We start from the raw sequence: 24,001 nt of genomic DNA, 5'->3' as shown, positions 1-24,001 counted from the left end.
TGATACATCTACCTTCAAATTTCATTTGTTGTCTAGAAAATAATTTTCGCTAGCCTATTTTCTCCTTCAACTCATGTGTGCTAATTTGTTGTCTGTTAATTTCATTTTTATTTATTCAATTCAAATTCTGCAAACAAACAAGGGTGACATGGGATCATTTGTTGTCCATGATCCCAACAACTTCAAACAACTAGGCAAACTAAATTACAACATTCTCTTTTTACTTCTTATATTTTTTTTTTATCATCCCTGTCTTCCTTTTTTATCTTCTTTTGTGCGACTTTATTTTGCGCATCAAGCACTCAGTGAAATGTCTCTGTTGACAAGTTTGGCAGTCTTCAACATTACGTTATAGTTTCCTGTAGTCACTCTTGATAAGTCGCTACATATCATAGTAATTGTTGACCTATGTTGGCATAAGCCTTTAGTAGATGTTGGCAAGAATCCACATGTTCCTACCACTCAACGAAATAGTCTAATGAAGTTTTGGTCAAAATCATGAACCCGTTATTTGAAAATCCTGACTCCGCCACTACAACAGTAAGTTAGGGAATACAAAAGCAACTGTTCATCACACACAAATAGAGTAGCATGTTGCCACCACAATGAATATGTTCTTAATATGATTCCAAAAACCTCAATAATCTTGTTCCACAATCAACCCAACTAGCTTTAGTTTTCCACAACAGAGTCAGAGGCATCAGGTTCAAGCACAACAGTAGGCCTCTTTCCTCCGGCTTCAGCTCTGAAAAAATGAATCTTCATTTCACTTCTCTTTTCGTTGACAAGCTCAAACACGGCGGTGTCCCCGGGTGAAACGTTGTTCGCATGCCAACATTTCATCAACCCTTCCGTCATGAGCACACGACTGCCACAAGATTTTATCTCATCGACCCGGAGCTTAACTTTCCATACTTTCCCATCCGGATCTATAAGCCTCACCCTCTCCTTTTCAATGAGACCTTTTGCTACAGCTAGCTTCTTGGGGACAGTCTGCAATATGCAGGGAACATCATCAGTGACTAGTCGGTTGGGTATAGCGCTGAGATGGCATGCCCTTCCCAGGATCTATCGGGGAAGGTTTCATAAACATAATTGGCTTACAAATTGGGTTGAAGAAAGTACTCACCATTCGATAAGGAATCTTCGGCACAGTTGCTTTGAAGCATGTTTTATACTTTGATCTGAATGCGATGTGTCCATCTGATGTTTCTTTCACATCAGCAGGCTTGTACAACATGCCTGTAGAGAAAATAGCACATTCGAACACATTGTCTCCGAACAGATACACATGCCTGTAGTGTGTATATGTATATACAACATTACAAGAAAAGAAAGGAACATGCCTGTAGTGTATATATGTATATACAAAACTTGTATAACTTACTTTTCCTTCGGTTACGAATACTAGCTTGATTTCCAGTTGTCTTCTTGGCAGCTACAGCTTCCTCCTTTTCACATCCAGTTGGATTATAGATTTTGACGTCAAACTTTGTGTCGCCATCGTACTTAAAAACCAAGAAATTACCGATTTCTAAGAGATGATCCTCAACGAAATTCTGCCAACCCTTGCGGAAGAAGAATTTTCCATCCTCTCTTCCTTCCAAACCTACCGTCCACGATTCTCCACTTGGGCCTCTAAGAGTGCATTTGCAGGGAGGCCGTCCATTGAAATTCTCCATGAATAAAGGTGGCAGACACTTCAAAGTTCATGGTATCAGAAAACAGAATACGGTTGTATGACATCAAAATATGAAAACAATTAATCAAACACTGCCTAATTCTATGCCAAATCAGAAAAGCCATCACATGCATGACTGAATTAGTCAATATGAAAGCAAGATCGTAAATCCAAAGAGAAGTTTGTTTAATTTTCGCGGTTACAAAAGTCTGTTTCGTTCAAATGGTAGGTTCATCTATATATAAATCACAAGAAAACACTTTGTAATTTTGCAGAAGAGTCTGAACGTAAGTGTTTGTTTTGCCCTTGGAAGGCGGAGTGCCTAACAAACATTAATTACCAAAAAATTTAATCGAAAAGTTAAAAGGCATGTCTCATCCAAATGCCAGAACAGAGAAAGAAACAGAAAGTATTTATCATCCATTCGCTCCTGCAGCGATCGATCTTGAGTTATTCTAAGTGAAAACGAGGCTACTAAAGGGGCAGGATGTTACCAAATGCCGAGAGAAGTCATCATGAACTAGGGGCTTGAAAAAGGATCGCACTCTCCGTGAAGGATTTGTTGAATTCCTCGCCATTTGAGCGTAAAAGCTTTACTGAAATTCCGAAAATGGGTGATCATCCACTTCAACAAGTAAACGGAAATCCCAAAAATATTGCAAGGAATTTCCACAAACTACTTCTTCATAAAGGAGCAAACTGGGGAAACAAGATAAATGTACTCCTAAAAGAATGGTTGAAATAGATTATCTGGATGCTGTCCAACTATGAAGCTTATACTGGTTTCATAGATATACAAGATGATGATAAAACATACATGCAGATTCTTCAGGGGATTTTCTGGGAGAGAAGATTGCCTCAAAACACTATCCTTTGTCTGACTAGCTTTTCCTGGGAAACATTGGACATGAGGAGGAGGAAAAGTAAAACTCGTGAAGGAGGCAAAAAGTTCAGCCACCACCAACCATCATAAGTTTCTTTTAATATTCCTAACATTTTTTGCAATCAAAATTGACATGCATTGAATTATTTCCATGTACATTATTTGCTCCTTTGGGATGACGAAATATATATATATATATATATATATATATATATAACTGATATGGAAACTGTAGACAAATTCATGGAAAAGTGAACTTTTCCAGTTTTGAACAAGTGGTCATCTCACCTTCCCCGATCAATTACTCCACTTTCGACCAAATAAATAAATAAAAGGAAATAATTAAAGAGATAATTAGAAAGAAATTTAATTTTATCACTAAGGAGACAGTTATTCCTACTATTTGCTCAAAAAATTGAAGTTATTGTTGGAACCAGAAACTTGCAAAGGACTGCTGTAATGCAAAGTTCGAGAGCTTACAAAACAAAACCGGGAGAATTCTTATTAAGCAAACAAACTGCATGGCTATTAAATAGCCTTTACATTTGAACATGAAAAGAAACAACTACTTCCCACGATCACAGGACCTACGATCATGGTGGAGACTACGTCAAAACAGGAAACATGCAACACGTCCCTTAAGTGTAGGGATTATTGTTTCTAAAAGATAAAACAACCCTAAAAACTAGGAACCCTAGCTGTAAATCCTTATCAGATAACGGCTAGAGTTTTAAACAATTCTAACATCCTCCCTTAAACTGAATACCACAGCTATTCAGTTTACTCCTGAAGCTTGCAAACACCCAGTAATCCCCGCAACTTCAGAAACAAGTCGACCTTCAACGGCTTCGTGAAAATATCTGCAACTTGTTCCAGAGATGAGCAGTGCACCAGTTCTAAAACTTCATCCTTAACCAAATTTCGAAGAAAGTGGAACCTTACATCAATATGTTTGCTTCGACCATGCAACACAGGATTTCTTGATAGTTTGATAGTCGAAATATTATCACAATACACCACTGTTGGACTTCGTTGCTCATGGTTAAGACTCTCCAAAATTCTTCTTAACCAAACCACCTGGCATGCACTTGATGCTGCTGCTATGAATTCTGCCTCAGTAGTGGATAAAGTAACAACTGGCTGTTTCTTTGAGGACCAAGAGACTGCGCCCATATTCACCATAAATACATAACCTGAGGTGCTCTTCCTATCATCTTGATCACCCGCATAATCACTATCGGTGTACCCAATCAACTCCTCAGTTCCTCCCTTCTTGTAGAATATCCCCAAATCAGTAGTTCCTTTAACATATCTAAGAACTCTTTTTGCCGTCTGCATGTGAACTTCAGTTGGACGCTCCATGTAACGGCTAATCAAACTTACAACAAACATTAAGTCAGGGCGTGTAGCTGTTAGGTACATGAGACTTCCTACCATCTGTTTGTAAACAGTGCCATCAACCTCTATTCCTCCTTCATCTTTTGTAAGTTTGAAACCAGGAACAATGGGATTTAGTACCGAGTTGCATTGATGCATGTTAAACCTTTCCAATATCTCTTGAGCATACTTTCTTTGACTAATAAAGATTCCTCCAGAACCTTGTATTACTTCAATACCAAGAAAGTATCTCATTTTTCCGAGATCGGACATGTCGAACTCCACCATCATAGATTTCTTAAATTGTTCAAACATCAACTTATCATTTCCAGTAAAAATGAGATCATCGACGTAAAGACATACTATCAAGATCTTACCTTGTTCTGCAGTTTTGATGAATAATGTGTGCTCAAAAGGACATTTGTTGAATCCTTCCTTGTTGAAATACGACTCTATACGACTGTACCAGGCTCGGGGAGCCTGCTTGAGTCCATATAGAGCCTTCTTCAGTCGATACACTTTCATCTCCTGCCCTTTCTGTTCATACCCAGGTGGTTGATCTACAAATACTTCTTCATCTAACTCCCCATGCAGAAATGCGGACTTGACATCAAGCTGATAAATGTCCCAGTTCTTTTGCGCAGCAAGCGAGATTACCATGCGAATGGTGTCTAGACGAGCAACTGGTGCGAAGACTTCTGCATAGTCAATCCCATACTGTTGGCAGTAACCTTTAGCAACTAGTCGAGCTTTATGTTTATCTATTTCTCCATTCTCGTTAAGTTTCGTCTTGAATACCCATTTTACTCCGATAGTTTTCCCTCCAGGTGGTAGCTCGACCAATTCCCACGTACTGTTCTTCTCGATTGCCTGTATTTCTTGATCCATGGCCTGTCTCCATATTTCGGATGTCACTGCTTCTTCAAAGGTTGTGGGATCTTGATCAGTAAATAGTGCCAATTGAGCCATACCCTCATTCTCCTCATCAGATAAGCCCTGACCTGTTTCGTAGTCCCTCATCCAAGTTGGTGGTCTTCGAGTTCGTCTTGTGAAAGGTGAGACTTCATCAACTTGGCTGTCTTCTTCAGCTACTAATCCACCATGATCAGATTCGGTTTCAATTTCTTCATTACTTTCAGCCTCAGGATTACTTGTCATCTCAGTGCCATTTTCTTCATCCATATCCCATTCGAGATCTGCCATAATGACTTCCTTGTGATTGTCATCCCAAACCCACTGCTTGTCTTCTTCGAACACTACATCCCGGCTTATGATTATTTTCTGTGAGACAGGATCAAATAATCGATAAGCTTTAGACTCTTCACTCACCCCAAGCAATACACATTTACAGCTCTTGGCATCGAGCTTCACTCTTTTATTGTCAGGTATGTGAGCATGAGCAATGCACCCAAAGATTCTGAAATGGTCCACGGATGGTTTGTGTCCATTCCATGCCTCCTCAGGTGTCTTGTTCTTCACGGCAAGAGTGGGGCATCGATTCAACACATGCACTGCCCAGTTAACTCCTTCTGGCCAGAAAGTTTTTGGAACTTGCTTGGCTGACAACATACTTCGCACCATGTTCATGATGGTGCGATTCTTTCGTTCTGCTACACCGTTCTGTTGGGGGGTATATGCTGCAGTTAATTGCCTATGAACTCCATTCTCTTGGCAAAAATTTGTGAATTCGTGTGAAGTAAACTCCCCTCCTCGATCTGTTCTTAAGCTTCTTATTGATGTCCCAGTTTCCTTCTCTACCCTTGCTTTGTAGGATTTGAACGTGCCAAATGCTTCGGATTTCTCTACCAAAAAATAAACCCATGTTTTTCTGCTAAAATCATCTATAAAGGTGATAAGGTACCTCTTTTTGCTGTTTGATGCAGGATTAATTGGCCCGCATATGTCCGCATGCACTAGTTGTAGTATCTCGGAGGCTCTCCATGTGCTTTCCCTGGGAAAAGGGTCTCTGGGTTGTCTCCCTACCAAACAGTCTTCACATACCCTTTGAGAGGCAGTGAATTAAGGCATTCCTTCCACCATATGCTTCTGTTGAAGTATTCTAAGCCCATTCCAGCTCAGATGCCCATAGCGACAATGCCAAAGTCGTGCTTGATCAGTGGTTTGAGACGAGAAACATCTTTGTTCCTTTGGTAGTCCTCGAGCTGATATTGCAAACATTCGATTAGAACTCATCTTGGTCTCCATGATTAGACCTTTCTCTTCGTGAAAGATTTTGCACCTTCCATGTTGGATAAGTACTGAGAGTCCCTTCTCTTGTAATTGTCCGATGCTTAACAAGTTGTTCTTCAAATCTGGTACATAGAACACACTGGTGATCACGTGTATCATACCATTTACCTCCATTCGAACGTTTCCTTTGCCTTGGACAGTTAAGCTGGAATTATTTCCAAGCTTCACTGATTCTGTGAAACTGCTGTCAAACTCACTAAATAGGTCCCTCTTGCCACACATGTGATTGCTGCATCCAGAATCAAGGAACCATGTGTGCTCCGCTGTTGCCTCATTGAACTCCACGAGTGCCATCAACAAAATCTCTTCTTTTGTCTCCACATAGTTTGCTTTCTCCTCCTTAGGTTTCTTTGGACACTCCCACTGAAAATGCCCTAGTTCATGGCAATGATAGCATTCTAGGGTTGACTTGTCTAGCCTTCCCCGTCCTCTTCCTCTTCCTCGATAGGTTCCTCGTCCTCGTCCTCCTTGCTGGATTCCATAAGTAACCTGAAGAGCATGTTCATCCTCCTGATGTCGACTCATCCTTTGCTCATGCACCAAAAGGCTGCTCTGGAGTTCGTCGATAGACATGGTATCTAGGTCATTCGATTCTTCAATCGAACAGACAACATAGTCGAACTTCGTTGTCATGGATCTCAGGATTTTTTCAATGATCACCACGTCGTCCATTTTTTCTCCGTGAGTCCGCATCTTGTTAGCTATGGCAAGAGTTCTGCCAAAATAACTATTGACTGTTTCTCCATTCTTCATGTGCAGCACCTCGAACTCCTTGCGAAGGGCCTGCAGTTGTGCACGTTTTACACGTGCAGTTCCTTGATACTTTTGTTTCAAGGAATCCCATATATCCTTTGCTGTGTCTTTCTTCAGAATGGTCTCCAAAATGGACCGATCTATAGCTTGGAACAAATAGTTCTTGGCCTTCAAGTCTTTCAGCTTTAGTTCATCTAAGATCTTCTTCTGTGCTTCCCCAGTTTCCGATCCTCCTGCTGCTGCAGTAATCCCAATCTCCACCAAGTTCCAATACTCTTTGGAACGAAGGAAATTCTCCATAAGCATACTCCAGTGGTCATAGTGTCCGTCAAGCTTGGGAATAGCTGGTTGTACGTAACTATTCTCAGACGCCATGGTTGTGTCTCTCCGCTTAGGTTGCAGACTCTCGATCAGGCCCCGGAGTGGGGCTCTGATACCAGATGTTGGAACCAGAAACTTGCAAAGGACTGCTGTAATGCAAAGTTCGAGAGCTTACAAAACAAAACCGGGAGAATTCTTATTAAGCAAACAAACTGCATGGCTATTAAATAGCCTTTACATTTGAACATGAAAAGAAACAACTACTTCCCACGATCACAGGACCTACGATCATGGTGGAGACTACGTCAAAACAGGAAACATGCAACACGTCCCTTAAGTGTAGGGATTATTGTTTCTAAAAGATAAAACAACCCTAAAAACTAGGAACCCTAGCTGTAAATCCTTATCAGATAACGGCTAGAGTTTTAAACAATTCTAACAGTTATATCAAGTTTAGTCTGTAATTATGCAAGTTTTGGGCCTTTGCCCTCAGAAGGCAAGCACGGACTGACAGAAATATAGTTACTCACTAATCCGAAAGCTAAATGGAAATGCACTTGAACAACGCCTATCCGATAAACTTAAAACAGAAAACGGAAAATTACTATACGCCGAGAGAAGAAGTCATCATCGACTAGGGGCTTGAAGAAGGATCACACTCTCTGTGAAGGCGGCATTTCAGCTGAAAAATCTTGGCTAAGTATGATCGAGCTGGGAGAGAATTTGAGGTGAGGGATTGAAGCTGATGCCAACTCTGCTAGCTGGCTGGTGATCTTTGTCAAACTATATATGTGAATTACATAAACAGTCATAAATTTATTGAGGGGGGGAATTACAAGTGCACCCACCATCCATGTGCATTATTTGCTATTTTGGGATGAATTATTACTGCATTTAATAAATATTTAATTGATCTGTGTAGGAAGGTTTTTCCAGTTTTGTATTGCCTTGAACAAGTGACTTTTTCAAAGTGCAGAACCAAATTTAGCGTCGGTGATGCATTGGATTCGTTTTTCCTGTCATCTCACCATCCCCAATTAATTACTTCAGCCTCATCAGATCACGTAATTATCTAAAGATTGTTTATTTAATGCATGAGAATTGTTATCAGCATTCCGAAAAAAGTTAACAAGCACTGCTTCCTCTCTTATTTTTTTTCGACAAGGGAGGAGTTACGCGACGTCTAACTCCTATTGTTTGTTTTAAGTGCATGCATGGACTAATGTAATGTCATGTTAATTTTACTGCGTTTGGAACATTTCTTGACAAGAGTGGTTCAAGAACCCTAGCCATAGGAGCTGGGTCCGTCTTCCTTGTGGTTGTAGAGACAGCAGTCATGGAGCCTTCAACCAGATTAAGTGAGCTTAAAGTTCCATCCATGCATGTCTACAGACAATTTCACCGTTTGCCAGGCTTCTTCCAAATCTGCTTCCAATTTAAAGTGTTCTTGATAGAAACAATTTAGAGAAAGAATTGGGAGCCAAGGACTCCTTTTTTTTACCCAAAAAATAAAAAAAGAATCTACATTTTGTTGTCGTCATGATTTGAAAGAGTGCGAAGAAACAAATGGGAAGCCCATGTGAGCTCCACAAAAGCTTTGTTAGAGGGCTCGCTCGAGGCTCGCAGGCTACGTGTAGCCAGCCCTGCCTGATAACTAGCATATAGCCCCCTTACTAGGTAGAGACTGTTAGCAAATGTGTCCGTTTTATGTTTAAACAACAAAATTATTATACATTTTATCACCATTTGTTTGATCAACAATTTTAGTCAAAATACTAGATGGATAATTAGGTGATGAGTGGAGGAGTAGTTGATTTTTTTGGTCGAAAAGTGAAGTAATTGATCGGGGGAAGGTGAGATGAGAACAAAATCACTTGTTCAAAACTGGAAAAATTCACTTTTTCATGAATTTGTCTAGAGTCTCCATATATATTGCATCATCCCAAATGAGCAAATAATGCACATGCAAATGATTCAATGCATGTCAATTTTGATTGCAAAAAATGTGAGGAAAATTAAAAGAAACTTACGATGGTTGGTGGCTGAACCTTTTACCTCCTTCACAAGTTTTACTTTTCCTCCTCATCATGTCTAATGTTTCCCAGGAAAAACTAGTCAGACAAAGGATAGTGTTTTGAGGCAATCTTCTCCCCCAGAAAATCCCCTAAAGAATCTGCAGGTATGTTTTCTCATCATATTGTATCTGTGAAACCGATAAAAGCTTCTCAAAGGTGTATCGGTTTGAATTATTATCACTATAAGTTGTTTAATGTTTATATTTTTTTTTATTAATCATGTTTTGAAGATCTTCCTATGTTTGTAAATTTTGTAATTAATCAGCAACATATATAATTACTAGCTGTTCTTTGTTCAACTTATAAATTCCTAAGGCAGCATGCATATAATATATTTCAAACAATCTTTTAGGACTACTTTCATCTTGTTTCCCAAGTCTGCTCCTTTATGAAGAAGTAGTTTGTTGAAATTTGCTACAATATTTTTCGGTTTTCGATTTACTAGTTGAAGTGTATTATCACCCATTTTCGGAATTTCAGTAAAGCTTTTCCGCTCAAATGGCGAGGAAATCAACAAATCCTGCGCGGAGAGTGCGATCCTTTTTCAAGCCCCTAGTTGATGATGACTTCTCTCGGCATTTGGTAACATCCTGCTCCTTCACTAGCTTCCGTTTTCACTTGAGATTAATTCATGATCGGTCGCTGCAGCAGCGAATGGATGACAAATACTTTCTGTTTCTTTATCTGTTCTGTCATTTAGATGAGCATTGCCTTTTAACTTTTGGATTTTGTTGTTCTTGTTAGTGAACATGTTTTCTTGGCAATTTATATTTGTTAGGCACTCTGCCTTCCAAGGCCAAAACAAACACTTCTGTTCAGACTCTTCTGCAAAATTAAGTGTTTTCTTGTGATTTATATATAGAACCTTCCACTTGAACGATACAGACTTTTGTAACCGCGGAAATTAAACAAACTTCTCATCGGATTTATGATCATACATTCATATTGGCTGATTCAGTCACACATGCTATGGCTTTTCTGATTTGACATAGAATTAGGCAGTGTTTGATTAATTGTTTTCATATTTTGATGTTACACAACTGCATTTCTGTTTTCTGATACCATGAAACTTTGAAGTGTCTGCCACCTTTATTCATGGAGAATTTCAATGGACGGCCTCCCTGCAAATGCACTCTTAGAAGCCCGAGTGGAGAATCGTGGACAGTAGGATTGGAAGGGAGAAAGGGAGGAAAGTTTTTCTTCCGCAAGGGTTGGCGTCATTTCGTGGAGGATCATCTCTTAGAAATCGGGAATTTCTTGGTTTTTGAGTACGATGGCCACACAAAGTTCGATGTCAAAATCTATAATCCAACTGGATGCGAAAAGGAGGAAGCTGCAGCTGCCAAGAAGACAACTGGAAATCAAGCTAGTATTCGCAACCGAAAGAAAAGTGAGTCATACAAGTTTTGTATGTGGTAAATGGGTGTTTCTTTTCTTCTTATTCATGTGTATCTGTTTGGAGACATTGTGTTCGAATGTGCTATTTTCTCTACAGGCATGTCATACGAGCCTGCTGATGTGAAACAAACATCAGATGGACTCATCGTGTTCAGATCCAAGTATACATGCTTCGAAGGAGATGTGTCGAAGAACCCTTATCGAATGGTGAGCACGATATTTATGAAACCTTCTCCGATCCAGGGAAGCGCGTGCCATCTCGGCGTTGTACCCAAAATGACTAGTTATTACGCTGCTCCCTGCAATCGCTTAGAATTAAACACACGCCATGCACAACCTAACGTCACATGTGTTTACTACCAGATCGATAAACTATAAGCGATTACAGGGAGCCTCATTAGTGACTAGTCCTTTTGACGTAGGTGCCTGCGTGCGCTTCCTTGGGCCGTGACACAAGTGACTGAGCATTTTCTTTCCCTTTTTTGTGTTCTGTCCTTGATATTGCAGACCGTGCCGAAGGAACTAGCTGTAGCAGTAGGTCTCATCAAAAAGGAGAGGGTGAGACTTATAGATCCAAATGGGAAGTCATGGAAAGTTAAGCTCCGGCTCGATAATACAAAGTATGGTAGCGGCCATTTGCGCATGACGGAAGGGTTGATTGCATGTTGGCGTGCGAACAACGTTTCAACCGGGGACACCGTCGTGTTCGAGCTTGTCAATAAAAAGAGAAGTGAAATGAAGATTCATTTCTTCAGAGCTGAAGCCGGAGGAAAGAGGCCACGTCTTGTACTTGAACTTGATGCCTCTGACCCTGATGTGGAAAACTCAAGCTAGAATTTACGTCAGATTAGACTCTCGTATCGCAATACTCATCGGTTGTAATATTTTAAAAGTGGATCCACAAAATTAAATAGAGACGTGCAAAATGAGGAATGAGTGTGGAAATCGTTTTTTCCGGCATCAAATTACTTTCGAAGGTAGATACATCGAATTCCCGCACTTACAACACACTCACAGGGTAGGGTAAACAAACCAGTCATTCGACAAACCAAACTAAATCAGCTGGTTTGGTTCCAATTTTAATCAAAAGCCAAGTTAATCAACATTCCATGCTTCCATGTTTTGCCTGTTCATGGATGTGCAAAGTTCTTTCAAGATATAGTTAAGCTAAGGTGCAGCAGCAAGGAATGTCTTTGAACCGGAAAAGTCCCCGTAGACAAGAAAATTTATGTAAATAATAGGCTGTTTTGATTATTGATGATAATATCGATGTTCATATAGTACAGATACAGGTTCGAAAAGGCTTCCCCTCGTACCACACGCGCAACCTTGAACAAGTATCCATCTACTCATTCATAACAATAAGAACAAAGGTAAAAAAATATAGGTCGTTTGGAGTCCAATCAAACTTTACATATCAATCGATTATGCTTCGATCATTTTCTTCATCTGTTTCTGCAAACACGTTTTATTTTCTGTGAGGTCAGACCATACACTTCCTGCTGTCCTGCAAATATCACGGGGAAAATGGTAAGAGTCAGAACAAGGCAAGTTTCTAAATACTAAATGCTAAACGTCTATCGTTTACAATAAGGAACTTTTGATTTTTAGAATTTTATACCAGCTGATATGTCAAAACATGTTTTAGGAACAAAAGCATGGTAAACAATGTACATATAAAATGAAAGTTGTGACCTAATCCAAGATGTTCGTTACCTAATTAGTGTTTAGAACCAGGTCACTCAAGCAAAAGAAAAAGCGAACAACTATTTTGTTCAAACAACTATCCAAATTGGTACTTCACCTCAATTTGCCCCAAAGATTCATCCAACTACGGACCACTCCTATGCTTGGTTTTTAACAGTGTGAAATACATATTCACACACGAGACGTTCTTGTGAGAGTTATGATAATGAGGTAATAGTAATACTTGCTAAAGATGAAAGAGAAGATTACCAACATGGTTTTTGTTTAAGATAGCGTTAGCAAGTTAAATTGTTAAATGTTAAGGGGGAGGAGAGGACCCACACCAGGGTGCATAGGCATTATTGCTTTCCGCCACTGCGCTGTAGCGCCATCTGCGAAGATTAGCAACATGATGGAAGGGATCGTATTGTAATTCGGACTTCCATAAACTTGGATGAAACTCTGATCTAAATGTCACCTTATATTTCATATTTGGGAAAAAGAAACCAAACTGTTATTGTGCTTGTTCATCTAAAGAAGGGCAAACAAGAAGGCATCAAGAAAACCCAGATCTCAAATAGACTAGATAAACTCCAACTCTGCAGCCGGCTCGATTCCCTTGCAGGACATGTAGGTCAAAAAGGTAAATACCAAAAGGGAATAACTTAACAGAGCATAAACTAGTATCATTGTTCAACTCTAAGGTCCCTTATGGTCAGCATGTGACTGAAGACCCGAAAAATTATCCTTAAATGATCTAAACCATTCTATCCTAATAAAAGCAGGCATATCATGAAGCATGCAGAACTGGTCCTGGGATTCGGGATTCAAATGTCATTTACCAAAACGAATGTCTTTTTAATAAAAATTTAAAGTCAAACACCAATGCAACCGACTGTAATGTGTATCATTTCTCAAAGAAACATACAGACCTTGATACTCAAGAAGATTCCAACAGATTCTGGATGTCTTTCTGCACAGAGCAAAGATAAATAAATCAGCAGCTGTTGTCTTCATTATCCCCAAAGCAAACAAACAGATCATCACAAAAATCACTCTGACCTCAATTTTAAGAGGTGATGTCACAGGAGCATATCTCTCCACAACCTTCCCTTCTTTGTTAATGAGAAACTTCGTAAAGTTCCATTTGATGCCACTCCCGAAGACCCCACCTTTCTGTCCCTTTAAGAATTTGTACAGGGGTGCCTCGTTCTTCCCATTCACCTCAATCTACAATGTCCACAAGTAAACTAAATTAGTTGTGCATGAGTTAGTTAGGGCTGGTTTGGTATTGTTGTGCTTTGAAAAAACGCTACTTCTGCTGTGCTGTGAGAATAAGCAGCAGAGTGTTTGGTAAACTTTTTTGCAAAAGTGCTTTTGAAGAAAAAAGGCAGTATTATAGTGTTTGGTAAACTTTTATGTAAAACAAATGTGAAAAAAAGCCGGTTTTTCAAAGCTGGGTTTTGCAACTTCTTGTTTTTGGCTTCTTTTCACCCAAAATTGTGAAAAAAAAGCTGAAGCTGAATGTTTACCAAACACAAAAACAGCTCCCAACTTTTTTTGATATCAGCTTTTTTCAGAATCACCTCAGTACCAAACCAGGCCTTAATCTAGTCACTTTATACGTGTAGTAGTCGTTAAATATTAGAAAAGCCATCAATCAAAAAATTATTTAAGTAAAACCGTAGAACAAGTTCTCTGCATTTTATTTGATGTATGAAATTTGAAGAGCACATAATCTATGTGCACTTGTGTGGAGATACTTGTTGATAATATCTACCAACAACCATATAGCACCAAGAACAAACAAAAGATTTGTATTTAGAATTTTGCATACAGATTGCTAACAAACTAATCATTTATTTATTTTCTCCAATATAAGGATACCTTGTCAAAGATTGGAAATTCAGCTTTAAATCTAGTGCATACAACTTCTTGAATCTCCTCATTGTTTCCCGGCTCTTGTCCTCCAAACTGGTTGCAAGGAAATGCCAAAATCTCAAAACCTGCCAGAAATTAAAAAGTAAAACCCCCATGGATAAGTATGAAACACATGAATCAACAAATTTTTGGCATTGCTCTGCAAAGGTTCACATACCTTTGTTTTTGTACTTTTCATACAAAACACTTAATTCCTTGTAGTTGGATTGTGTTAAACCACTGCAAAATTAATAAAAGAGTGAGCCAAGAGGGACAACGGAGGTTACAGAGGTGAAATGCATGTCGAACACTTACTTCAGCTTAGAACATCATGATTCACTAGAAAATTCATCATCTACTAGTTCATCTGAGCACAGAATACGTGTACAGTTACCAGTGAAATGCTCTGAAGAAAGAACTGTTTATCAAGATCTTAGAAAAAGGAGATTAAATAATTAGTCTTGCCTCTGAATCTTGAAGGATGGACATCGTAGTACCAGATAAAATGCTTTTCCATTTAGGGGATCTATTGCTTGCTACACAGTACAATTATTATTATTTTTTTTCTTTAAACAATCCGATGAAATTTTACCAACTAGTGAACACAACTAAGATTTCGTGACAAACTTCCTGGTATCAAACAGGAAGACAATGAGTAAAATCTTCAAAAGGAATTTTTAGATTCAAATTTTTTATAAATTTTACACTAACTGAAGTCCATGGCTTTCAATCTTTCAATTACAATCCAAGTAGAAATATCACTAATATATTACATCATAAGAAAAGAAAATAAAACGAAAGTTACGAAAAGAACAAGGAAACATTTGTTGAGATTACCAAACAAGACCTATGTTACATACAATATGAAAAGGACAAATTAATGCATCTGTAATAAAATGCGTTATCCTAAATACAATACAATTTAGACCATTTTACAGATCATCTGAATGTAAGAGAAACAATCTAATTGAACTTTCCACATCAGGATAATGTATGTGTAGTCCGCACTTCTTTTCATATATAATCTCCGTAAAATTCAATTTGAAGGTAATAACCATGTATTTGTTCATAAGGAGTCGGACCCTTAAGGAAAATATATGCATAACATGAAAGCTGAACCTGTATTTAAACTAGGAGAAATCATACTTAATAAAGACTTAAAATTTCAAAAAGAAAAAGATAAATGATTACGTTTTGAAAAAAAAAAAAAAAAAAAAAAATTCATATTCTTAATGAGAGGATCATACCCAATTAACTAATTATAGTATACAACTACAAAAATGTTCTTGATAAAGCGACATATTATCTCAAACGTCTATTTCCAAATGTTAAATCTCTCTCTTAAGAGCACCAGCAGATATTTAAACTACAAAGAAAAATTCTTTAAAGCCCTCCCTAATTCCCCATAAATTATGTTTAGAAACAACGCTCCACAGAAAAGGCCAATAGAGATTTATTACCACAAGATTTGTATCATGAATTTCCAAATATGCAAAGAAGCACACAAATGCCCAGGGTGTCACGATTAACATGGAATAGGGATACAAAAATGTCAAGAAATCATTCACAGAAGAGATCAAGTTAGTTACCATTTTGAAGCAACATTCACAATCAGAAGAACCTTCCCACTGTATTCACTCAGATTTACGTCGTTACCATGAATATCCTGCAACCGAATTCAATGCATAAACAAATATATTTCAGATCAAGTTGTCAAATAGAACAGTCTACAATTTGAATGTACTCAAATCAGTATTGAATCTGAAATTCCAAAGTCATTTCATCAAACATAATGCAATATAAGATATAACTACAGAAATTTGCAGCTGTCTCCTAGAACTCCAGAAGAAGCATAACAAAGCAATTGATCTGGCCGGAACGGCCTATGGTTTTGTTCTTTTTCTCTCATAAAACTTCAATATATTTAATTTCATATCTGTAACAACAAAAATCGGAAAAAATTCAAAATATCCAAAAAAAAAAAAAAAATCATAATTCAAAATTTCGAAATATGAAGAGAAAAAAAATTGATATTAAAGTTAGAAGAAAAGATATGGAGTACTTGGAGCTTTCGGAAGATATAGTGCAAAATCAAATGCAGTGGCGTTCTAGGATTCAGAGCCGATCCTATTTAATGGGATAAAGCTTGGTTGTTGTTGTGTTGTTTTGATACTAAAGTTAAAGTGAACACACAGAAAATCAAAAGCAAATAGAAGGATGAAACTATTCAAAAACAGAGAAGACCCACCTCAAAAGCAAGATATCAGAACTACGGCTCCACAGTCCAACTGAATGGATTCACTACTATGTTACTTTGCAAACAATGAAACTTATTATACAAAAAGCTCAAATCTTTAAATTCCATTAGTTTCTCCCCAGATTTTCTCAGCAACCAAACATAACATACGAGAATGAAACAGAAAAGAATGAAAACCCAGTACCTTGACAGTGAAGTCGTAAACAGATTTGGAACTTTCTTCAGCCATAATTCGAGGAGAAGAGAATTGAGAAGTGTAGAAGTAGCAGACGAAAGCAAAACCCAAAAAGAAGAGAGAGACCCAGTTGGTGAATTTCAACAAACGCATGCCTACGCCTTTCAGCAATTGGGAAGGTCCTCTTTCATACTGCATTGACAATTTTGCTGCTTTTTTTTTTTTTCTTTTTTTTTTAAGAAATTGTTATTAGCATTTCAGTAAACTTTTTATATTAAAAAAGAAAAAAACATGTAAAAAAGATTTTTAGAATACCAATAAAATTTTTTTTTCTTTCTCTTTTTGTCAATTATTGGCATTTCTACTCTGTTTCCTTCTTTAAATGTTTCTGTCTCCCTCTTATTTTATATCATTTTTTGTCGTAATTCCTTTGTTTGTTTTTTTTACATTACATTAAATAAATTAAAGTACATTCCCTAAATCAACCACCAAAACCAATCATGGGGTGGGGGGAAGGGGCATCTCCAATCGTCCGGTCATAGGATCATAGTTCAGCATAAAATTCATCTCTAATAAAGGTCTGGCTTAAAAATATCTTGAGACTCATCGGGCCAAAATATAGTCTTATGGCCAGTGGGTTAGCCATCTTTAGTCAACCTATCTTTTCAATTGAGCCTAGTTGGATTTGTTTTTTAATACAAAATTTAAAATTTCTAATTTTTTTCTATAATTATCTAAAATATTTCTACACCATTTCTCATATCATTTTTACCCTTACATACTATCTTACCTCCTTTTATTCAATTATTCACATTCTATTCAACTCAAACACTCTTTTTATACACACCATTCTCTTACTCTTCCGATAATTTTTCCTTTAATTTATTCAATAATTTTCAAATGACCACGTCTTCAAATGGCACTTAAAATATGTCCGGAGTCTTATTCATTTAGTGACAAATGATACTCAAATTATGTCTGGAAATTTTATTTTAATATGATAGTCTAATTCAATTAACCAATAAAATTAAAGAACAAACTTAAAATAATAAATTATTGGGCTAAAAAATAGCCCCCTTAGACCAACTCCAATGGTGGGCTAAAACCCAAATTACCACCCAAAATTTCCCCCCAAACACACTCCAACCCAAGGGGAAATTTTGAGCTAAATGCTAAATGCTAAACCAATGCCAAATTCCCCCCGAAATTTAGCCCAGAAATCGGGGTGCACTCTACCCAATATTTATCGGAATTTAAATTTTTTTAGATTAAAATGTTCATAAAATTAATTTACGATAGTCTACATATTTATTTATTTTTTTTAAATTTAATTTAACAAAAAAAATAGCCTAAGTTCATTCTTTAATAATCCCGGGCTAAAATTTTAGGGTAGAACGGTTGGAGCAGAAAAACTGTTTCTGGGCTAAAAGCTAAATTTTTCGGGCTAAAAGCCAAATATTTTAGCCCGAAAAATTTAGCTTTTAGCCCAGAAACAGATTTTCTGCTCCAACCGTTCTAGCCTAAAATTTTAGCCCGAAATTATTAAAGAATGAACTTAGGCTATTTTTTTGTTAAATTAAATTTTAAAAAATAAATAAATATGTAGACTATCGTAAATTAATTTTATGAACATTTTAATCTAAAAAAATTTAAATTCCGATAAATATTGGGTGAAATCCACTATGATTTATAGGCTAAATTTTGGGGGGAATTTGGCATTGGTTTAGCATTTAGCTCAAAATTTCCCCTTAGGTTGGAGTGGGTTTGAGAGGAAATTTTGGGGGGTAATTTGACTTTTAGCCCACCATTGGAGTTGATTTTAGGTTGGAGATGATATAGAAACATGGTCTAACACTGTTCATTAAAAATAAAAAAAAATTATTGCAGGGCTAAAATCTGGACGGGGGCTAAACATAGCACCTTCGTTGGAGATGGCCTAAAAGGTCTTAGATCTAATTCTCGGCGAATTTGAATCACATGATTGTTAGCTCATTATAAGGTTAAACTCACTTCCTAGTGTAGATAATATCATTTGTTTATGAAAAATAAAAAAATTGAGTGAAAGCTTGACATTATAGATGTGCTTACAGGTTATTTTTTTATTGATGTTAATTTTGCTATTACTAAGGAGAGGGGGAAGAGTTCGAAACTATTATAATAATTTAGGCCTGACAAATAGGTCTTGTTTGTAATGTTTGTATAATTTTCGTGTCATGCCCGTTATTTTAACAGTTTGTGTGTGTTAAACTCCTTATCTTAACAGGTGACTCAATAACAACCTGATTTATTAACAGGTCATATCATTTCATATCAGGTTAACAAGGTATGTTATAAATTGTCAAGTCTAATGTCTAGACTTGGCAAACAATATTTTAATGGGTTCTTAGTATGTGATCCGATAACGATCAGACTTGTTAACAAGTTAACGCGAATCCTGTTATTTTTGTATCACTTCGTGTCGAGTTAACGGGTCATGCAAGAATTTGTCATGCCTAGGCAAGATGGGTGAGTGTTGCTCATGATTCACATATGCTTATGGCGATGTTAGTTTTTTAGTGCATATTTAAGTTATACATCTAAACAAAAATTGTTAGATATTATTGAAGAAAATTTGTAATGGCTCTTATTCATATTTAAAACTAAATGTACATTACAAAAAAATTACTTCACTTGAAGGCTAAAATATAGTCCTTTGACCTTATCATCCTTCTAGTAGGCAGCCAAATTTTTTTAAATTTTGTTTTTCAACCAATATGTCAAATTAACCTATTATTTTTTTTACATTATAAAATAAATGATTAAATTAATAAGGGACATTTAATTCATTATTAAATTGACACACGTTCACCTTCCTTGATTGAAAACAAGAAAGAGGTAGGATAATTGCACCAATCAACTCAACATTAATTATAATAAATGATTACATTCATATCACCGTCACATAGAAATCGACACTTGAATTAGAGAATGTTAAATGTGGTCTTTACTGTTATGAAACTCGTTTGGATGTGCTTTTAAAATGACTGAAAATATTTTTGGTGAAAATGTTTTTAGAACCAAGCTTTAATAAAAATGCAAGTAATCCTAGAAAATCACTTAAAGTGCTTCTTGGAATAAGCACATAATTGGTGCTTTTTGCATAAAGCATTTTAAGTGCTTTTTGAACCTAAAATAATTTTCTCTAAAAGTACTTTCCATCATTTTGAAAGTATATCTAAACGAGTTCAAATCTTATGGGAATTTTTAACAGCTCATTTGCAGATACTTTAAAGCACTTCCACCAGAGGCACATTAGGCCGGATTCTGTTGCCTCCTTTTTGTCTGCCCTTACATCCTTTCTTTAATCTGGACCGTTCAACTAGATCCAATGGCTAAGAGCTATGCCACATCGTACAAACCTTAACAGAATCAAATTTACCTGTCTCTCCTCGCCGTCTCCAACGTCTCAGACTCGGACCAGGATCCTCTCCTAATCTAAGGATGAAGATCCTCATGACCAATAGATATGGACCGTTGGACAAAAATTCAACAGTTATAATTATTATAACTTTAAAGGGACTTCCTATTTGTAGCAGTTAGATAAAAATCTAACGATCCACATCCATTGGTCACGAGCATCCTCATCCTTAGATTAGGAGAGGATCCTGACTCATCAAGCATCACTAATCCAGTGGACCTGTTCAGATAGTTGGGGAAAGCAAGCCATTGGAAGCTGTTGAGCACGGTGGAGATTTTCTCAAGGGACGGTGGTGCGGAGGAGGTGGGATTTCAGGCCATCGATTTTCATTCGGTTTCACGGACGTTGTCGTTTTGGGTTTATAGAATAAGAGGGAGAAATATAAGGAAACGACAGTCCCGTCGCCTTATCAATTCTTCACTCACTCCCCATACATATCGAATTTAATTATTCATTCTTTAATGTAATCAGAACTGGTTGATTTTCGTTTTCCAATCGTTAATTTTCTTGTTTTATTTATTAATCATTTCTGTGCTCTTGCTGCTAAACCGTAGATTTTCGTTTGCAATTACAAAACTGTAACTTTTTATTTTGTTTTATCATTTTTCGCTCGTAACATAACTCTGATCTTACATTGCCGGTCCCAAGCCCGGATAAAGGAGGAGGGGAGGGCGTCAGGTAGTCAACAACCGACACTCTTATCTCATGTTGAATCCTTATGATTTTTCGCTCGTAACATGTTTGATAAAATGCCTAGCTCAGGTTGTGTTCCAGAGTAATGTCATGTTCGTTGTTTGACAATCTGCTGGAACGTTGCATTTTATACCGGTGTTGATTCTTCCTTTTGCAGTTGCGCTTCTTGGGTTGAGCACAAAGTCGTGCCGTTTAGGCTAGCATAACGGGAGATGTAGAGAAACTCAAGAACGCTGCTCGTCTCGTCCATATTTACCAAGAAAGGATCATGGCCCAGTGTCTTGTAATTGTTAAGGTAGGCGGGTTTGGTTTCCTCCGTGGATGTCTGCAAGAATTTAACTATCAGCAAACGCGTGGTCTTGTGAATGTGAGGTTGAAATGGGTGAAAGATAGGGCGTTGGATTTTGTTGTGGCTTCTGAGAGGGATCTCAAGGCTGCCAGCATTCTGGTTTCCATTATTTCTTCCTCACCTCAGTGCTGCATCCCTGTATACCGGCTCACTTGTCATCGGGGACAACTCGGTCTTCCTCACGATCTGAAGCTCGCTACTTTTATTAGGAGGTACCCATCTGTTTTTGTTGAGTCCTATGATTTTTGGGGCGGAGGCGCTCGAGTCCCATGCTTTAGCTTGACTCCTGAAGCCCTACAGCTACACCAAGAGGAACTCAATGTCCTTAAGCAGAATCAATTGGATTTCATTAATAGGCTTCGAAAACTGCTCATGCTCACCCGGGATTGGACCCTCCCTTTACAAACCCTTGACCAACTGAAATGGGACCTCGGTTTGCCATATGATTACATTCATACTGTGATTCCGCATCACCGTGACCTGTTCTCTTTTGTACACCTCCCTGATGACCGCGTTGGCTTGAAGCTCTTATCCTGGGATAAGGACCTTGCTGTCTCCCATTTGCAAAGGAACTCTGCCCGACAACAGAAGGAAGAAGATGTAAGAAGTGGCTGTTTAGCTTTTCCAGTTGGATTTACAAGGGGTTTTGGATTGAAGAGAAAATGCATGGAGTGGTTGAAAGAGTGGCAGACCCTCCCTTATACCTCCCCCTACTCTGATGCCTCCCATTTAGATCCTCGTACAGATGTATCTGAGAAGAGGATTGTAGGGGTCTTTCACGAGCTTCTTCATCTAACTATAAACAAGAAAACTGAGCGTAAGAATGTGAGCAACCTTCGCAAACCTTTGGCCCTACCTCAAAAGTTCACTAAAGTGTTTGAGCGCCATCCAGGTATTTTCTACATTTCAAATAAATGTGCCACTCAAACTGTCTTTCTAAGGGAAGCCTATGACCGTCAAAAACTATTGCAAAAACACCCTACGGTCGAATTGAGGGAAAACTTTGCAAAGCTGTTGAGAAAAGGGTTCCTAGATAGGAGCAAAGGTTTATACAAGAAAAATAAAGGTGATGGTATCGACGTGGATCCACATGTTGATGGTATTGGCAATAACCAATTCAGTTCTGAAGAAGAGTCAGATAACAATTTGTTTTATGAGTATGACTCGGATGAGCAACATGGACCTAGGATTCATTTGTGAAGAGGATTGGGTCGAGGGGATTCATCGCTTCTGGACACCATATGTGGGATCAGCCTCATGATCACTGCCAGAATTTTGCAAATAATGGTAAGTATAATTATTTTCAACTTACAGAAATTTGTAGATAATGTTTTCTGATACGACTCATTGTTGCCTATCATTCTTCGTCTTCAGTGGGGATCTTTCAGTTAACGTTTCTCTTTCCTTCACTGAAATGGTAATAATATCAATCAGTTTATATTTTGCAGTCTTGCTTCTGATCTTCTGATTATACTCCACCGCTGTGTTTTGCAATTGAGGTATTTGCTTTCTTACCTGGACTTGCCCTCTGCTCTATTTCTAATCATTTGGAGAGTACTGTGCAAAAAATTGACGTAGATGATTATAACGAACAGTGCTATTTTATTCTCAGATCAAATTCTTCCAAATTCTTCCAAATTCTCTTGTTCATTCTTGAATCTTGATCTTTGTCTCTCAGGTCGTAGTTGCTTGCTAAGGAGGCAGCTCTTGATCAGAGTGAAATCCCTGTCCTCTCTGCTACGGTAGCTAAGAATCAATCTATTTTGCCTAAAGCTTCATTCTTTCATGGAGTGTCTGGTCCCAGTTTTCGGAAGTCAATTATTCTACTGCACGTCATGAGGGTTCAATTTATAGAGGTCATGTCAGAGGAAGATTTTATTTCAACACTACCAGAGATTTCCTAAAGTGAAGACTGCATCTTCTCTGCAATCTGTCCGTAAAGCACAGTTTCCTGTTTCTGATTACAATGGAACTCGACTTGCCACGTTTGCTTCATAAAAAGGGAACTACGCTTCAGATTGTTATCAGACGTGCAAATCACTGTTCAATCACCTTCTGTTGCATCGGAACCATGCCATATATGTCGGAAGATTGGGCATACTGCTCTCGTTTCTCATTGGTTTTCACAACGACGACTACACTAAGCAACAAAAGGTTCCTCCTCCGACCATCATTGACTGCTATGAGTGCCAATACAACGGTTGCACCTTGCTCCTGCAGGATTGCTGGGTTACGAATTCCGGTGCCACGTAACGTACGAATCATATGATGCAGATTTCTCAAATTCATCTTTTGGCAACATCATATGCAAGCACTCAAGCAATTACAACTGCCAGTGGCTCAGGTTTCTGAAAGATGTATAGTTTCTTCAACCGGGAACTTGCATCTCAAACTGTATATTTTTGTTCTTTGTTCACTTTTGAAATTGAATTCGTAAATTTCATTTGGTTGCTCCAGTTATTTGAAATTTATTTATTCACATAAAATCTGTGCCCCTCGGGCTGAAGGATGGTTATCTTCTTTGTTATTAGTATCATCCTTTTTAGTGTAATGATGTATTTACACTCAAAGATGAGGAAGATATTTGGTATGCAACTTGCCATTCACGAGATTCAAATTTAAGAATTCTCAAGAGAAGTAGGCGGAGTCGGTGATATCCCCGAGGCAATGGGTGTCATGTCGTCTTTCCTCTCTACGTTACCATGAGAATCAATGCATGCATCTAG

The 24,001-nt window shown here is 37.8% G+C and overlaps 4 protein-coding genes and 1 pseudogene across 13 annotated transcripts; 2 read left to right on the top strand and 3 right to left on the bottom strand.

Moving 5' to 3' along the window:
* Window positions 1-484: 484 nt before the first annotated feature.
* Window positions 485-8,073, bottom strand: LOC137723711 (B3 domain-containing protein REM10). 3 transcript variants are annotated; one of them, XM_088692276.1, is made up of 6 exons: window positions 7,871-8,073; window positions 2,499-2,572; window positions 2,176-2,277; window positions 1,388-1,700; window positions 1,130-1,242; window positions 485-993 (listed from the first exon to the last, which is right to left on the bottom strand). In XM_088692276.1, the coding sequence occupies exons 3-6, from the start codon at window positions 2,257-2,259 to the stop codon at window positions 673-675; spliced, it is 831 nt and encodes a 276-aa protein (XP_088548402.1). In that variant the 5' UTR covers window positions 2,260-2,277; window positions 2,499-2,572; window positions 7,871-8,073; the 3' UTR covers window positions 485-672. The 3 variants fall into 3 exon arrangements, with proteins under 3 accessions (XP_088548402.1, XP_088548404.1, XP_088548403.1); XM_088692278.1 differs by having other exon boundaries at window positions 7,876-8,073; XM_088692277.1 differs by lacking the exon at window positions 2,499-2,572.
* LOC148697297 (secreted RxLR effector protein 161 pseudogene) lies at window positions 3,093-4,135 on the bottom strand (annotated as a pseudogene).
* A 1,066-nt stretch (window positions 8,074-9,139) lies between the features above and the next one.
* On the top strand, window positions 9,140-11,667 carry LOC137721678 (B3 domain-containing protein REM10). Of its 2 annotated transcripts, none has more exons than XM_088692275.1 (5): window positions 9,140-9,444; window positions 9,821-9,922; window positions 10,442-10,730; window positions 10,836-10,945; window positions 11,246-11,667. In XM_088692275.1, exons 2-5 carry the CDS (start codon window positions 9,839-9,841, stop codon window positions 11,570-11,572), a joined length of 810 nt encoding a protein of 269 aa, XP_088548401.1. In that variant the 5' UTR covers window positions 9,140-9,444; window positions 9,821-9,838; the 3' UTR covers window positions 11,573-11,667. The 2 variants fall into 2 exon arrangements, with proteins under 2 accessions (XP_088548401.1, XP_088548400.1); XM_088692274.1 differs by having other exon boundaries at window positions 9,149-9,444; window positions 10,418-10,730.
* Window positions 11,668-11,963: 296 nt separating this feature from the next.
* LOC137722723 (putative phospholipid hydroperoxide glutathione peroxidase) lies at window positions 11,964-17,019 on the bottom strand. 3 transcript variants are annotated; one of them, XR_015961418.1, is made up of 8 exons: window positions 16,786-17,019; window positions 15,934-16,010; window positions 14,523-14,584; window positions 14,312-14,430; window positions 13,487-13,654; window positions 12,903-13,397; window positions 12,769-12,816; window positions 11,964-12,245 (listed from the first exon to the last, which is right to left on the bottom strand). XR_015961418.1 is itself a non-coding variant. In XM_068461795.2 (7 exons), the coding sequence occupies exons 1-6, from the start codon at window positions 16,972-16,974 to the stop codon at window positions 13,365-13,367; spliced, it is 648 nt and encodes a 215-aa protein (XP_068317896.2). In that variant the 5' UTR covers window positions 16,975-17,019; the 3' UTR covers window positions 11,964-12,245; window positions 13,357-13,364. The 3 variants fall into 3 exon arrangements, 1 of the variants encoding a protein (XP_068317896.2); XR_011066786.2 differs by having other exon boundaries at window positions 13,357-13,397; XM_068461795.2 differs by lacking the exon at window positions 12,769-12,816 and having other exon boundaries at window positions 13,357-13,397.
* Window positions 17,020-20,432: 3,413 nt separating this feature from the next.
* LOC137723419 (Ubiquitin carboxyl-terminal hydrolase family protein) lies at window positions 20,433-23,742 on the top strand. Of its 5 annotated transcripts, none has more exons than XM_088692271.1 (4): window positions 20,433-20,696; window positions 21,084-22,562; window positions 22,724-22,774; window positions 22,954-23,742. In XM_088692271.1, the coding sequence occupies exon 2, from the start codon at window positions 21,195-21,197 to the stop codon at window positions 22,473-22,475; it is 1,281 nt and encodes a 426-aa protein (XP_088548397.1). In that variant the 5' UTR covers window positions 20,433-20,696; window positions 21,084-21,194; the 3' UTR covers window positions 22,476-22,562; window positions 22,724-22,774; window positions 22,954-23,742. The 5 variants fall into 5 exon arrangements, with proteins under 5 accessions (XP_088548397.1, XP_088548394.1, XP_088548395.1 ...); XM_088692268.1 differs by having other exon boundaries at window positions 20,433-20,911; XM_088692269.1 differs by having other exon boundaries at window positions 20,433-20,995.
* Window positions 23,743-24,001: the final 259 nt, after the last annotated feature.

Source organism: Pyrus communis, chromosome 4 (genome assembly GCF_041283825.1).
Source record: "Pyrus communis isolate YQ-2024b chromosome 4, ASM4128382v1, whole genome shotgun sequence".
Taxonomy (NCBI): domain Eukaryota; kingdom Viridiplantae; phylum Streptophyta; class Magnoliopsida; order Rosales; family Rosaceae; genus Pyrus; species Pyrus communis.
This window is presented reverse-complemented; position numbering and strand designations above follow the sequence as displayed.

Excerpts from the sequence above, each read along its gene's own strand:
- LOC137723711 (XM_088692276.1), bottom strand. The coding sequence starts at position 2,259 with ATGGCGAGGAATTCAACAAATCCTTCACGGAGAGTGCGATCCTTTTTC. Across the intron at positions 1,701-2,175 it reads ATGACTTCTCTCGGCATTTG|TGTCTGCCACCTTTATTCAT; the intron begins GTAACATCCTGC and ends TGAACTTTGAAG. Across the intron at positions 1,243-1,387 it reads TATTCGTAACCGAAGGAAAA|GCATGTTGTACAAGCCTGCT; the intron begins GTAAGTTATACA and ends TTTTCTCTACAG.
- LOC137721678 (XM_088692274.1), top strand. The coding sequence starts at position 9,839 with ATGGCGAGGAAATCAACAAATCCTGCGCGGAGAGTGCGATCCTTTTTC. Across the intron at positions 9,923-10,417 it reads ATGACTTCTCTCGGCATTTG|TGTCTGCCACCTTTATTCAT; the intron begins GTAACATCCTGC and ends GAAACTTTGAAG. Across the intron at positions 10,946-11,245 it reads CGAAGAACCCTTATCGAATG|ACCGTGCCGAAGGAACTAGC; the intron begins GTGAGCACGATA and ends TTGATATTGCAG.
- LOC137722723 (XM_068461795.2), bottom strand. The coding sequence starts at position 16,974 with ATGCAGTATGAAAGAGGACCTTCCCAATTGCTGAAAGGCGTAGGCATG. Across the intron at positions 14,585-15,933 it reads GTGAATGTTGCTTCAAAATG|TGGTTTAACACAATCCAACT; the intron begins GTAACTAACTTG and ends TTAATTTTGCAG. Across the intron at positions 14,431-14,522 it reads TGAAAAGTACAAAAACAAAG|GTTTTGAGATTTTGGCATTT; the intron begins GTATGTGAACCT and ends AATTTCTGGCAG.
- LOC137723419 (XM_088692271.1), top strand. The coding sequence starts at position 21,195 with ATGGCCCAGTGTCTTGTAATTGTTAAGGTAGGCGGGTTTGGTTTCCTC.